General features: G+C 46.2%; 1 protein-coding gene across 1 annotated transcript in view; it reads left to right on the top strand.

The window, feature by feature from the left end:
- DNAH17 (dynein axonemal heavy chain 17) overlaps positions 1-15603 on the top strand; it is a 1486981-nt gene that overhangs the window by 71525 nt on the left and 1399853 nt on the right. Inside the window, exons 6-8 of the mRNA XM_029599137.1 lie at positions 13008-13133; positions 14206-14358; positions 14657-14743. Coding sequence (XP_029454997.1) covers positions 13008-13133; positions 14206-14358; positions 14657-14743 — 366 coding nt within the window. The remainder of the gene's footprint in view (positions 1-13007; positions 13134-14205; positions 14359-14656; positions 14744-15603) is intronic.

The raw sequence follows: 15603 nt of genomic DNA, 5'->3' as shown, positions 1-15603 counted from the left end.
GCCTCCGACCTCGTCCGTACGGCAGCCAAGGGAGTGTCATCCTCAGTGGCAGCCAGGAGACAGCTTTGGCTACGCAATTGGGTGGCCGACTCTTCCTCCAAGACGGGCCTCACAAGAATGCCCTTTAAGGGGTCCCTACTGTTTGGCAACGATCTCGAGAAATTGGCTAATAAATGGGGTGCCTCTCCATTGCCCCGTCTACCAGAAGACAGGTCGAGGAGGAGCCAGCGTTCTTTTTCTAGACCATCCAGAGGTAGAAACTCTCAGCGCTTCAACCCTTACAGGGCTCGCTACCAAGCACCTCGTTCTCAGGCCAGGAACCAGTCCTTTCGGACTAAGCACAACAAGAGGAGAACCGGCTCGGGTTCTGGTCCTGGCCGCAATCCACAATGACAATCAACCGACCCATCCGGAGGTAGCAGCCATAGGGGGCAGGCTAATCCTCTTCTACCGCAGGTGGGTCGAGATTACTTCGGACCAGTGGGTCCTCGCCATCATCCGAGAAGGGTATTACCTGGATTTTCTTCAGCTCCCGCCAGACAAGTTTGTGGAATCTCCTTGTTTTCCTCTCAAGAAGGAGGCACTAGAAGTTACCTTACAGAGGCTCCTGGCACTAAAAGCCATAATCCCAGTGCCTGCAGGGGAGATAAATTCTGGGCATTATTCCATTTATTTCATAGTTCCCAAGAAGGAGGGCACTTTCAGGCCCGTCCTGGACCTCAAGTCAGTCAACTGACACCTACGAGTCCCCAGCTTTCGCATGGAAACCCTGCGGTCGGTCAAGAATGCGGTATAGCCAGGGGAGTTTCTCACCTCCCTGGATCTGTCGGAAGCCTACTTGCATATCCCAATCCATCGGGATCACCAGCGCTATTTACGCTTCAAAGTCCTGAATCAGCACTTCCAGTTCCGAGCTTTACCCTTCGGGTTAGCCACCGCACCGCGGATCTTTACCAAGGTAATAGTAGTAGTGGCGGCGGTACTCAGGAAGGAAGGAATCCTCGTCCATCCCTACCTGGACGATTGGCTGATCAGGGCAAAGTCACCGGAGGAGAGCCACCGGGCAACCAACAGAGTTATTGCTCTTCTGGAAAGCCTTGGATGGGTAGTAAACTTGAACAAGAGTTCCCTACAGCTTTCTCAGTCGCTGGAATACCTAGGGGTGCAATTCGACACCCAGGAAGACAAGGTCAGCCTAACCTCCAAAAGGAAGGCGAAACTCCGGAATCATCTGCAGGCCCTGCTGAGCGCCTGCCGGCCCACGGCTCAGGATTACCTACAGGACATCTCTGCCGTTCACATCGCTGGGAAGGACAACACCACGGCAGACTTCCTCAGCAGAGAAAGCCTAAATCCAGGGGAATGGCAGCTGTCGCCCACAGCTTTCCAGATGATTGTGGATCAGTGGGGGACGCCGGGCATGGACCTATTAGCAGACAGGTCCAACGCTCAAGTACCCAGATATTTCAGCCGCAGGCGGGATCCACTATCACAGGGGATCGATGCCCTGGTACAGCCATGGCCTCAGGGAATCCTGCTATATGCCTTTCCTCCATGGCCCCTGCTGGGTGCCATTATACACAAGATTCAGCGACACAGAGGCCTAGTTCTTCTAGTGGCCCCGGATTGGCCAAGAAGACCCTGGTACGCAGACATGAGAAGACTATCAGGTAATCCTCTACCTCTGCCTCCACACAGGGACCTGCTGCAGCAAGGTCCCATCCTCCACGAGGATCCAGCTCAATTCTCTCTTACGGTCTGGCCATTGAGAGGGCTAGATTGAAGAAAAGAGGATACTCGGAGCTGGTAATAGACACACTCCTCCGAGCACGCAAGTTCTCCACATCACTGACATATATCAGGATCTGGAGAGTTTTTGAAGCCTGGTGCGACTCTCACAGCACCAATTCACATGCCGCTAAGATTCCTATCATTTTGGACTTCCTACAAGATGGACTTCAGAAGGGTCTGTCCCTCAGCTCCATCAAGGTTCAGGTAGCAGCACTGTCTTGCTATGGTCCCAGGAGTGACAGCAATACCATTGCCAAACACCCAGACGTCTCACGTTTCCTGAAAGGAGTCAAACACATTCGTCCGCCACTGAAGTGGCCAGTGCCCCTGTGGAACCTCAACCTAGTGTTGGAATTTCTAGCGGGATCCGCCTTTAGACCCCTTCGGGGCCTGTCTCTCCGTTTGTTGACCTTGAAGATGGTGTTCCTGCTGGCTGTATGCTCAGCACGCCACATCTCAGAGCTAGAAGCGCTGTCCTGCCATGATCCGTTTCTCAGGATCACTCTGGAAGCTATCCATCTTCGCACGGTTCCTTCCTTCTTACCCAAAGTAGTCTCACAATTTCACCTCAACCAAACCATATCCTTGCCAACCACGGAAGGTTTGAAGAAGTCAGAAGAAGGCCGAATACTGCATCATCTCGAATTGGCAGACTGCTGTCCAGATACTTGGAAATGTCTGAAGCAGTACGAAAGATGGACCACCTGTTCGTCCTTCACAGCGGGAAGAAGCAGGGAGAAGCGGCCTCATGGCCAACCATCGCCCGCTGGATCAAAGAAGTTATCAAGGCAGCCTACGTAGAGGCAGGAAAACCACCACCTCTACAGGTCAAGGCTCATTCGACCAGAGCGCAATCGGCCTCTTGGGCAGAAACTAGGATGCTGTCGCCTGCAGAGATATGTAAAGCAGCGACGTGGTCCTCCCTCCATACCTTCTCCAGATTCTACCGTCTGGATGTCCAGGCCAGGGAGGACACAGCATTCGCGAGGGCTATCCTGAATGGACCTTGGGCAGCCTCCCGCCCAGTCTGGGAGTAGCTTTTGTACATCCCACTTGTTTTGAGTCCTTCTGCTACACGCTAGGAAATGTAGAGATTACTTACCTGATAATCTCCTTTTCCTTAGTGTATGCAGATGGACTTAGCATCCCGCCTGGCTGCCGGTATACATGGGGTATACATGGGGATTCGCCGACTCACGGTAAGCCATGTTTGCTTATATAGGGCTTCCACCCTGCCGGGTGTCGACGCCTTCCGGTTGAGAACATTGGCGGTCTCCTGCTACCATCAATTGGTCAGGGTAATCCTGTTCATTTAAATGATCGGTCAGCTACAGCTTTTGCAAGGAAGATTACTGAATTGCTACACTTCCTGTGGGGGTATATGTACCCGTGCTGACGTCAGATCCGTCTCCAACTGCTAGCACGAGCACACTATACCCACTTGTTTTGAGTCCATCTGCATACACTAAGGAAAAGGAGATTATCAGGTAAGTAATCTCTACATTATAGAACATGTTCCAACATCTAAAAGAGGAGGGGACCGTAAGGCAAAACTTAACCTTCGAGAGAATTTTTGGATCTTCAAGCTACAATCAGTAGAACTGGCGGGACTCAATGATAAAATAGAGTGGCACTTGTTGTCATGATATATTTTCATTTCACTAATTATGCTTTGCACCTGCATGACACCTGTTGGGATTTAGCTTTTTCATTTCAATAGCGCTGCCAAATCATCCAGCGAGTTCGTGGGCTTTTTCAGCAAGTTATAAGACAGTGCATGTACCAGATCACGTCAGACGCTGAAATTTTCCCTGCGGTGACAGGAGGATTTTCTAAAATCAGTGCTGATTTCAAAACTACAATTTGGTAAGATAATGACATCTGCCGGGTCCGTTTGCAATCAGAATTTCTCCCATGAAAGTGTGCCGCAATATAAGACTCTGAAGAACTATACGCTATTTATGTCTTATATAATATGTAGAACCTGGGAGATTAATGTTTCTAATACATCCATGATTTTGCCGCACATAATAGCTTGCTGCACCCCTGAGGAAGGAAACTATCCGAAACCCTGCAGAGTCGGGAGTTTATGTCATTGAGCAGCACGGAGACCTGAAAGGAACCCTTGGACAGGACAGCTATTTAAAAAGCCATATCGGCGTATTGCAGACTTGTACCTGAAAGGGAACTTCACTTTCATCATCTCATGCGGCATTCTACAATGCATTGATACGGAAGACAGTTCTCTGTCATCATACTCAAGTGAAGTATACCACTAACTTGTAAACAGCTGTGTTTATGTACCGGCTGTATGAAAGACACTAAATCCTTAAGCAACCAATGATTAAACCGAGAGCACGGTGAAGCAAGTTCTAAGCTTCACATAAGTTTCCCGATACATTTATGGAAACCGGCGTGCATTTATGAAGGTTGCAGGATTTTCTACATTGTGTATTTGTCTTATGAGTCCAATATATACACGAGAAATAAGGATTTAACTCCATGGATCCAGCACAACTCAGTGCTTTGCAGGCCATACCGGGCCTGGCCCAACGCATTGTGGAGCAGCAAGACACTTTGGAGAAGCTTACTTCAGCGTTTTATCAACTACACACACAGAAGGTTCAAGGAACAACCCCCAACCAAGAAGGTCAGTCACCGGAGGTAACTTTGAAGACTGCTGTACCACTGGCGGCTCCAATCCGCTTTTCCGGAGAAATCCAGAAGACCCTGGGATTTTTTAACCAATGCTGCATGCATTTTGCCTTACAGCTGTCTCTATTTCCTACAGCGCTCTCCAAGAGTACTTACATCCTTTCATACCTGGATGGTAAGGCTCTGTCTTGGGCATTCACCTTGTGGGAATGCAAGGACTCGATTTTGCAGGACATAGAAGGATTTATGGACTTATTTAAATCCGTTTTCGATGACCCTGCTCGAATGTCTGTAGCCGGTTCTGCTTTAGTGGATTTGAAGCACGGCAGCAGATCATTTGCTGAATTTGCCATAGAGTTCAAAACTCTTGCGGCAGAACTTTGCTGGGACACCAAATGTCTCAAGACTCTCTTCTGCAGAGGCCTGGATAACCGTTTGAAGGACGAGCTGGCCGCTCGGCAGACACCTGACTCAATCAGGATATCAACTTCAAAATTAGATATAAGCCCATTAGGTCAGGGCTGTGGCAGCATCCCTGGCCCATCTTCGCTCTGATTCCATAGAAGATATCTGCAAAGCTGTCACCTGGTCTTCTGTGCACTTCATTGTTCATTACTGCCTAGAAAATGTTTCAAATCAAGTTAGACGTTTTGGCCAAGCAATTCTTAAAAGATTAGTTAACTAATTCCTGTTAACTCTCCTACCTGCTTCTATCAATTACAAGTTGCATGTTTTCACAGTTAATATGAAAATATAACAGATGCTTACATGCAACCCTCAGATTGGGAGTCCCCACTTGAATGACTGATTACTTTCCTGCTTGTCCACTGAGAAAAAAAAGTTGTTTACCCATAACAAGTTTTCTCCATAGACAGCCAGGAGTCAGGACAAATCAACCACACGAGCTCACCCTCCTCCCTGTAGAGCTGAAAGCTAGCTCACTATAAAGTCTTAAATATACTTGCATGGTGATACCTGCACAGGAACCCCTGTGCATGCTCACAAAAACCTTCTTGGTTTTTCTGAGTTCTAAGAGAGCTTTTCTTTCTCAGGGCTATTGGATGGCATCACCTCTTGTGTGGCTGATTTATCCTGCTGTCTATGGGGAGCACCTATTACAGGTAAGCAACTTTGCTATATCTACATAGATTAATCAGGGACTGCAATAACAGCAGCAACCATAGGGAGTCAGCATATTGGGAATAATGGGAGAGGAACCACTAACTCTACCAATGAAGTTTTTCATGGGTTTCACTTGTGTGTGTGTGTGTGTGTGTTTAAAAATTATTTTACTTCTTTAGTTGTGAAATGCAGATTTTAAATAATACCCCGCTATAATCAAGTTGTTCTCACAGGACAAGCAGGATGGTAGTCCTCACATATGGGTGACATCATCAAGATGGAGCCCAATCACGGAACACTTTTGTCAAAGTTTCCAGAACTTTGACTGGTACCTACTGGGCATGCCCAGCATAGCACCAACCCTGCAGCCAGCAGGGGTCCCCCTTCAGTCTTCTTTTTTCCGCGCAGCAGTAGCCACGCGGGTTAAGGAGCTCTTCCTGACAGGAATTTTCCTCACAGAACTTTGTTAAAAAAATGTGAAAACATTTTACCCCACAAGGGTCACCTTATTGATTTCCTTACTCTGCGGTCAAACAGTAAGTTTTTTGCCCATTTGTGGTCAATTCCCGTCGAGCTTTTCCCCCGCAGCCTACCAGCCATCGACCGCACCGCGGCTAAATTTTGTCAAGGCCATGGCGTCGGGTTTCAGTCCGTGCCCCGACTGCACTCGGACAATGTCCATCACTGACCCTCACACGGTCTGTATGATGTGCTTAGAGTCCGGCCACGATGTCCTTACTTGCACCAAATGTGCCCAAATGACACCAAAGGGTTGCAAGGCTTGGCTCAATAAGATGGGTCTTCTCTTTCGGCCAAAAATCCCAACTCCATCGATAGCTTCGACGTCATCTGAACCAGTGCCGTGTACGTCGCACCAGCACTGTTGCTATCCGACCGGCCTCGACGACTCCACGGGTGTCGACCCCCTCTGTTCCTCCTCAGGAAAAACACCGAGGTGAACATCGAGAAAAACATCGACACCGTCATTGTAAAGCTCAGGCCACCGATACGAGTAAACCCTCAACATCGACATCATCTGAGCCTCCGACAAAGAAGCCCTGTGCAGAAAAGGTCTCGTCCTCTTCTGTCTCTGGATCACCGAGGCATTCCCCACCTGGACAGGTGACGGGATACGTGATTCCACCTTTATCGGTGGACCCTCCGGCTACGCCAGTGCTGCCTCCTACTCCGGAACCGGGTATCCATACCCCTGGTTTCCGTGAGGAATTGGATCAGATGATCCAAGAGGCCATCGGAAAAGTACTCCAGGGCTTCCAACTTCCATCGATGCCGATGCCGGTTCCTCCTCCGGTCACCGACCCGATACCCAAGGTGCTTGCGCCGCTATTGGCAAGAATGGACAAGTTGATCGGTGCTCTTCCACCGGTGGATCCGAGGGAACCAATGGACCCGACTCCTTCCTCGCCGATTCCCTTGTCATCGGAGGAAGATGAAGAAACACCGCTCTTCATTCCACCATCGGGAGTGCCACCACCGACACATCCGTCGATGTCACCAATTCCATCGGTGCCTCCGTCTATACCTCCAATGCCATCGATGCCCTTGATGCCATCATTGATGCCTTCGATTCCTTCTTCGGGGCCATCGATGCCCAGGCCAGAGCCATCAGGAATAACTCCGTTACTTCCTTCTGAAGAACATCTGGGAGCTGGTGATGACCCTTATAATCCTTGGACCGACGATTCATCCCAGGATTCTGATGATCTACCTTCACAGCCCTCCCCTCCTGATGAAAGGAAGCATTCTCCTCCAGAGGACCTGTCCTTCATTAATTTTGTAAAGGAGATGTCTGAAACAATACCTTTCCAGCTTCAGACAGAAGAGGACTCTAGACATCAGATGCTAGAGCTTCTACAATTTCTCGATGCTCCAAAAGAAATCATGTCCATCCCTATTCATAACATCCTTTTGGACCTTTTGAAGAGAAACTGGGAACACCCTGGCTCTGTGGCACCTGTTAACCGAAAAGCAGATGCCACCTACCTAGTTCAGTCAGCCCCTGGCTTCCAAAGACCTCAGTCGGATCATCACTCAGTAGTTGTAGAGTCAGCCCAGAAGAGGGCCAGACGCTCCAAACCTCACTCTTCCATTCCCCCAGGAAAAGATCAGAAATTTCTGGATGCATTGGGAAGATGGGTATTCAATGGATCAATGCTCATTTCTCGCATTCTTTCCTACCAACTCCGCATGACCCAATACAATAGGGCCTTGTTTACGAAGATTCAAGACTTTGCTGAAGCCTTACCTCAGCAGTTACAGGACCAACTTCATGCCCTAGCACAAAAGGGCTTAGATGCTGGCAAGCATGAAGTAAGATCAGTGTATGACATCTTTGACACCGTGTCCAGGGTGTCGGCAGCCGGTATCAGTGCAAGAAGATGGGCCTGGCTGAAATCTTCAGACCTCAGACTGGAGGTAAAGACAGATTGGCTGACCTGCCCTGTGCTGGGGATAATCTTTTCGATGAAAAGATTCAAGAAGCAGTGGCACAACTCAAGGACCACCAAGAGACTCTGCGCCAGCTCTCCTTACTGCCATCTGACCTCTCTTCTTCTAAAAGATCCTTTAAGAGAGATTCCAAGAGGCAATTCTACAGACATACTATTCCCCAGCATCCAGGGGTCGACCTTCTAAGCCTTACCAAAAAGGCAACTAGAGGACAGAAGTCACAGCCAGCCCCTCAACCAGGTCCAGCATCAGGCTTATAACTCCCTTCTAGACAGTAGTACCCAGCTTCCACTTCCGACCATTCCAGTTGGAGGCCAGTTGTGCCACTTCTCCAGCCTATGGCACACAGTCACCACAGATCAGGGGTACTTGCAATAGTATCCCAAGTTTACCACCTCAACTTTCTCTCGGTCCCACCGGATTCCCCGCCTCGGCTGATGTGGGGAACATCCGACCATTCACCACTCTTGGAGCAGGAGGTCTCCCTCCTCCTCCAGTGTTGAGCAATAGAGCCAGTGCCCCTCTCCCAACAGGGCAAGGGTTCTATTCCAGGTATTTCCTGATACCAAAAAAGTCAGGAGGTGTGCGCCCCATATTGGAAATTCGCACTCTACACAAATACCCACAAAGAGAAAAGTTCAAGATGGTGACCCTGGGTTCTCTGCTTCCCCTCCTTCAAAAGGGAGCCTGGCTCTGCTCTCTAGACCTTCAGGACGCTTACATGCACATTTCAATCACTCCATCACATCGCAGATTCCTGCAGTTCCTAGTAGGCCCAAAACACTTCAAATATCGAGTGTTACCATTTGGCCTAGCATCTGCCCCGCGAGTCTTCACCAAGTGCCTCGTAGTGGCAGCTGCCTTTCTCAGGAGTCAAAGTGTCCACATCTACCTCTATCTGGATGACTGATTGATCAGGGCCCCCTCTCTGCAAGGGGTACTGACGTCCCTTCACCTCACTTTACATTCCCTGACCTCCCTAGGATTTCTCATAAACTATCAAAAATCCAATCTAGTTCCTTTGCAAACTCTATCGTTCATAGGGGCCGAATTGGACACTCTACAAGTGAAAGCTTTCCTACCTCAGGATCGAGCTCTCACTCTTGCTTCTTTGGACCTTCGACTGCAGTCTCGACAACACTCAACTGCACATCACTTCCTGATATTATTGGGTCATATGGCCTCCACAGTGCATGTCACTCCCATGGCTCGCCTCGCCATGAGAGTAATGCAGTGGACTCTAAGATCGCAGTGGACTCAGTCTTCTCAGCGAATGTCCTCCACAATCCACATCACCAAACAGCTCCGCCTATCATTAGCTTGGTGGACAAACCAATCCAATCTGATACAGGGCCTTCCATTTCAGATTCCAGAACCTCAAATTACCTTGACAACAGATGCCTCCAACCTTGGCTGGGGAGCAAACCTGCAAACTCAGGGCATCTGGTCTCCAGAGGAAGCCAAACACCAGATAAATTTCCTGGAGCTTCGTGCAATCAGATATGCTCTCAGGGCTTTTCAGGATCACCTTTCTAACCAGGTCATCCTGATTCAAACCAACAACCAGGTGGCCATGTGGTACATCAACAAGCAAGGGGGAACAGGCTCCTACCTCCTGTGTCAGGAAGCTGCACAGATATGGGCGGAGGCCCTTTCCCACTTGATGTACCTCAGGGCCACCTATTTGCCGGGAGTGGACAATGTGTTGGCGGACAGGCTGAGTTGCACTGGTCTGACCCAGTATGGCATTTTCTTATGTTCTTATGTTCCACCCGAGTGGTCCCTCAACCCCACCGTAGCGGACTCAGTATTCCAACGTTGGAGTTACCCTCACATAGACCTCTTTGCATCGATTCACAACGGCAAAGTAGGGAGCTTCTGCTCTCTCACTCGCAGCCAACACCGCCAGCCCAGAGATGCTTTCTCCCTCTCATGGGCCAGCGGTCTCCTTTATGCGTTCCCTCCACTTCCACTCATTTCAAAGACTCTCGTGAAGTTGGGAAGGGACAGGGGGCTTATGATTCACATAGCCCCTCATTGGCCACGCCAGGTCTGGTTTCCAATTCTCCACAAAATATCAGTGCGCCGGCACATTCCTCTGGGGAAGGACCCACTTCTCATTAATCAGAACGACGGTTGCTTTCATCACCCCAACCTCCAGGCCCTCTCCCTGACTGCCTGGATGTTGAAAAGGTTAATACTGCAACCTCTTAACCTTTCTGAGCCGGTTTCCCGTGTCCTAGTAGCTTCACGAAAGCCTTCTCTAGGCAGTCTTATTGCTATAAATGGAAGAGGTTTGCAGAATGTTGTACTTCTATGTCCATCGATCCCTTCACTTGTTCCACACTGAAGTTTCTGGCACCTGTCAGAGTGAGACCTCAAAACTTCTTCTATCAGGGTACATGTCAGTGCGGTAGCCGCCTTCCCTAAAGGTGTCTGGGATGTACCCATTTCAGTACAACCCCTTGTAACACATTTTTTAAAGGGCTTGCTTCACCGTAAGCCTCCACTACGCCCTCCGGCCCCTTCCTGGGACCTCAACTTGGTTTTGGGAAGGCTCATGAAACCGCCGTTTGAGCTTCTCCAATCCTGTGATCTTCGCTATCTCACATGGAAAGTGATTTTTCTTTTGGCAGTCACTTCCGTCCGCAGAGTTAGTGAGTTACAGGCCTTAGTTACCTACCCGCCTTATACTAAACTTCTGCATGATAAGGTTGTACTCCGCACTCATCCTATGTTTTTGCCTAAGGTAGCATCGGATTTTCATATAATCAATCCATTATACTACCTACTTTCGTTCCCAGGCCCCACTCAAACCCAGGAGAATGGGTTCTGCATACCCTTGACTGTAAACGGGCTCTAGCCTTTTGTCTAGACCGTACAGCTGCCCACAGGAAATTTACTCAATTGTTTGTTTCCTTCAGTCCCATCAAACTGGGCAAACCTGTGGGTAAGCAGACTCTCTCCTCCTGGTTAGCGGACTGTATTTCTTTTTGTTACCAACAGGCAGATATTCCGCTTCAAGACCATGTTAAAGGACACTCTGTCAGGGCCATGGCAACGTCAGTAGCGCAACTACGCTCAGTGCCGCTTGCTGATATCTGTAAGGCTGCTACCTGGAGCTCTCTCCACACCTTCGCAGCCCATTATTGTATAGACAATGCTGGCAGACAAGATTCCATCTTCAGCCAGTCTGTGCTAAGCAACTTGTTTGCAAACTGAGGTACCAACATCCTTCCACCAACCCGGTAGGGTACAGGATGCTCTCTACCAAATTCCACCCCACTTCTTGTGCCTGTTGCACATTTTTGGGTACATTTGGTGCATTGTTAGGGCATCCTCAGCTTGGTACTCACCCATATGTGAGGACTACATCCTGCTTGTCCTGTGAGAAAGCAGAGTTGCTTACCTGTAACAGGTGTTCTCACAGGACAGCAGGATGTTAGTCCTCACGAAACCCGCCTGCCACCCCGCGGAGTTGGGTTCGCTTACGATTTATTATTTTATTTTTTGCATGTACTTTTACTATAAGACAAGACTGAAGGGGGTCCCCTGCTGGCTGCAGGGTTGGTGCTATGCTGGGCATGCCCAGTAGGTGCCAGTCAAAGTTCTGGAAACGTTGACAAGTGTTCCGTGATTGGGCTCCATCCTGATGATGTCACCCATATGTGAGGACTAACATCCTGCTGACCTGTGAGAACACCTGTTACAGGTAAGCAACTCTGCTATTTCATTTATAGCCCCTGGGTGAGTGGGAGCCTTGGCTGACACAATGGCAACACATAGCATTCAGACTTAAGGTTCATGTGTATTAGGTTGCAGAGGGAACAGCAATCTGTGACCCCCTACCCAAGGATTATTGCTTTGGTGGCTGGGCTAGAAAAGCATAGAGAAATAGAAATGGCAAAATCCCTGGGCGGATGTGAATGAATGCTTATTCCACCATACCCCCAGTAGATTCCAATGGTGCAGGAAAAAACTGCTGAGCTAAAAATAGTTGATTTGCTTTATCTGTTTTTTAAGATATTTTACTTGGATAATCATTTGATATTTGTGGTATGCTCTTTATTTTTGCTGTAATCCTTTTCTTTTTTAATTTAAAATTAGGAAAGCGACATTTTTGGAAAGAAGGTTCTTTGCATCCCATGCTATTAGTGAAGCCTTGTGTTTTTCATTGCTTTTGCTATAAATATGATGGAATTAGATCCTTGTTATATCCCACTACAGTGACTTATGTTTGTTTTTAGAAGGTTAATGAAATATGAGGAACTAGCTAATTATGTTGCTTCAGTCTGTATAACTTTGTAGCCTGTATCACATAGAAAAATGAAGTTAAAGAAGATTGCAAGTGATAGTCACAGTATAAATGCTTTGAACTGCAAATAAAATATAGTTCCATTTCTTTGCAAAGGTAATCATACCTCCTTGGATGGTCTCATTTTTTTCTGTGGTGCAACTGCAAAGATCTGAAGATTAAACTAACAGAACTATCGCATCCTGCTGGATCTCTTTTAGGCAACTGCAAGCAGTGGGCAAGCAGGGTGATCACCCTGGGTACCAAGTTGGGGAGAGAGGGGCACCATGCTGCCCTTTGGAGTAAGTCTGTAAGCAAAGCAAACAGGTCCAAAAGGGAAGGAGGGTGCCAGATGCAACCCTTGCCATGGGTGGGGTTTTGTTCAGCTATTGCTCTGCTTTTAAGATCACTTGCAGCTGAGTTGCTGCTTCCACTTGTGCTAAATGCTATTTATTCCCGTTTTACCTTCCCTGACTGGCTCCTTAAAGATTGTGTTCAATGATGCTGTGCTACTGGGGTACATAATAAATGCCTAGTTATTGCAAACATATTCAGAAGTAAAAAATGTTGATAGTTGTTAGTATTTCAAGCCAATATTCACTAATTTAGAAGTCCAATCAGTATTCTTGTAAAATCTACTACTAAATGGTTTTTATTAATGTATGTTTGTTCTTAGGTGTCTTCCTTCATTAATGGAGTAATGTATACTCTCTGTTTAATTTGGGCTAACTCCAAATATTACAACCGACCATCAAGGATTATTGTTATTTTGCAAGAAATATGCAATCTCTTCATTGACATGGTACTTTAACACTTTCATATTTACTTTTGTGTTTTGTGATACCAGATATTAGAGTATAGGCTTGACTATTTATTTAAAATATATTTATTACCTGGGCCTTCCACATTTTGAGGCGGGTTACATAGAAATATTTATAATAATCAGTAAAACAAAACAATAAAACAAACACTTTGATGTGTTCTGACTTGTGTACATTAAGATTTTAATCTCTTCAGCTTTGTGAATATGGGCAGGAATTTGATAGCCTGGGATAGGCATAAAGCATCCTTAGTTTTAACGAAGTGAGAATAAAGCTTTGTATAAGAGAAAGTAGATAAGACTAGCTGATCATTGTGCTCTTCATCTGTCACATTCTTTGTTAAATATTCTATGTCTGAGACATATGAAGTGTTAAAAATCCCCCCAAGATTCTAATGAAAGCTAAGCTCCTGCCAGAATTATACCAAGCGTGTTCAGCTCTGAGTGAATTTGTTTTTGTGATTCCTTCTCCTGCAGGCTTTGAATACCTATTTTGGCAGGGCAATTTTCAAAGGTTTTAATGCAGGTAAACATGCTTACCTGCATTAAAACCTTTGAAAGGAAAAAAACCTTTTAAAAATTCCTACATGTCCCTTCCCCCCAGCGTGGGTAAAAGTGTGTCCATTGTTTAAAAGTGAATTCACTTTTATCTGCAATGAAAAGGAGTGTGGGTTAGTTTGGGGGAGTTAAAGTATGTGTCTTTGATTCCATTTTTAAATCAATGTGCACGCTTTCTGATGTTTACTTTGCACCCGCTGTAAAGGCTTTGTGGTGCTTGGTAGCTATCAAATTACTGGGAACAAAGAAATTTCTCCAAGGACAAGCAGGACAGTGATCAGCCAGACAAATGTGTGACATCATCCAATGGTGCCAAGAAGGAAAAGCTGCTTCAGAGCTCACAAAAGCGAAGAAGGTTTTTATGAACATGTGTGGGAGTTTCCACGTAGGCTGTCCTGCATGAAACTCCTCGGTTTTTTGTAATTTATTATTATTATTACTAGTTAAGCAGATTCTGAATATGATTATATCAGGCTAAAATGTTTTTACTGTCCAGACACGCTCCTTTTTAAGCCCAGAAGAGTTGATGAAAGGCTTACAAGGAGAAATAGAAGATTCAATGGACAGCATAAAATTGGCTGTTACTGTGATACAAAGATGTTATGATGCTTACAACGCTTCCTGTTCTAAAATGTCACATTTCTTTAAGGTGAGGCACACTTTGATTTAAATTTAAAAAGTGAAGTTTATTAACTCTTTTTCTATGGCTCACTGCTATAATTAACCCTATAAGACACTGAACTTTACTTACATCTCTTGTACAACCTGTGCTAATTTCCCTTATATAATTATACCTCTTTAACAATGCTGAAAATGCTTGATTCTCAAAGAGAATGTTATAAAGAACATCTTTTGCTGAATAATATGGTACTTTGATTTAATCTGTTAGGAATGTGTATGTATTCATGGTATACAGATAAAAATATATGATTTTTTTTTTTTTTAAGGACAAAGAACCAAGACCATGGGACTTCCCTTCTGCTCTAGTTTTTTCCAGAATGGACAGTTTTTTTAATAGGTTAAAGACTGTAAAGGTAAGTGTTACATAATAAAAAGAAAAACCCTATTGAGCACTTAAACAGCAGTGCTTTAAGGGGCTTAATTCATCCCTAGCAGTGAACAGCATCAAATATTGGGTTTTCCCAAATATCTCCTGTCATGAAAAGGGATATTTGGTTGCTAATCAGTATGTTTCAAACTCTCAAAAAGTTATTTGGAAGGGCCTGAAAAAAGATGCACTGCGGAATTTGTTACCAGAGGAGATATAGCCAAGGCCAATAGTATTGCGGGGTTTAAAAAGATTTGGACAAGTTTCTAGAGGACAGGTTCACTAAAAAATACACTGGTATACACATTTTTAGAAGTTGTCTGCTTCAGCAATAAAATGTGCTATTTATTATTTATGTTGATGTGCTGAATTCAAATATCAAAAAATTAACATCCCATCAGTATTACTATCACTAGTTGTTTCTACTAACAAATTAATTTTTTGGTTTTGATTTTATTTTTTACAAAACTTAAAACCTATTTTCTCACAGGACAATTAGGATGGTAGTCCTCACATATGGGTGACATCACAGGATGGAGCCCAATCACAGAACACTTTTGTCAAAGTTTCTAGAACTTTGACTGGCACCTACTGGGCATGCCCAGGATGGCATTAACCCTGCAACCAGCAGGGCTCCCCCTTCAGTCTTCTTTTTTCCGCGCAGCAGTAGCCACGTAGGTTAAGGAGCTCTACAGAGATTCCTGACAGGAATTTTCCTCACGGAATTACTTCATAATTTAATACCCCACAGGGGTCCCCCTATTCAATTTTTGCTTCCGTGGTGGTCCGGTAAGTTTTTTCCCCGATTCCGGTAGATTCCCATTGAGTTCAGCCCTCACGGCCTAC

The sequence above is a fragment of the Rhinatrema bivittatum genome, chromosome 4, assembly GCF_901001135.1.
Source record: "Rhinatrema bivittatum chromosome 4, aRhiBiv1.1, whole genome shotgun sequence".
Lineage (NCBI taxonomy): Eukaryota > Metazoa > Chordata > Amphibia > Gymnophiona > Rhinatrematidae > Rhinatrema > Rhinatrema bivittatum.
This window is presented reverse-complemented; position numbering and strand designations above follow the sequence as displayed.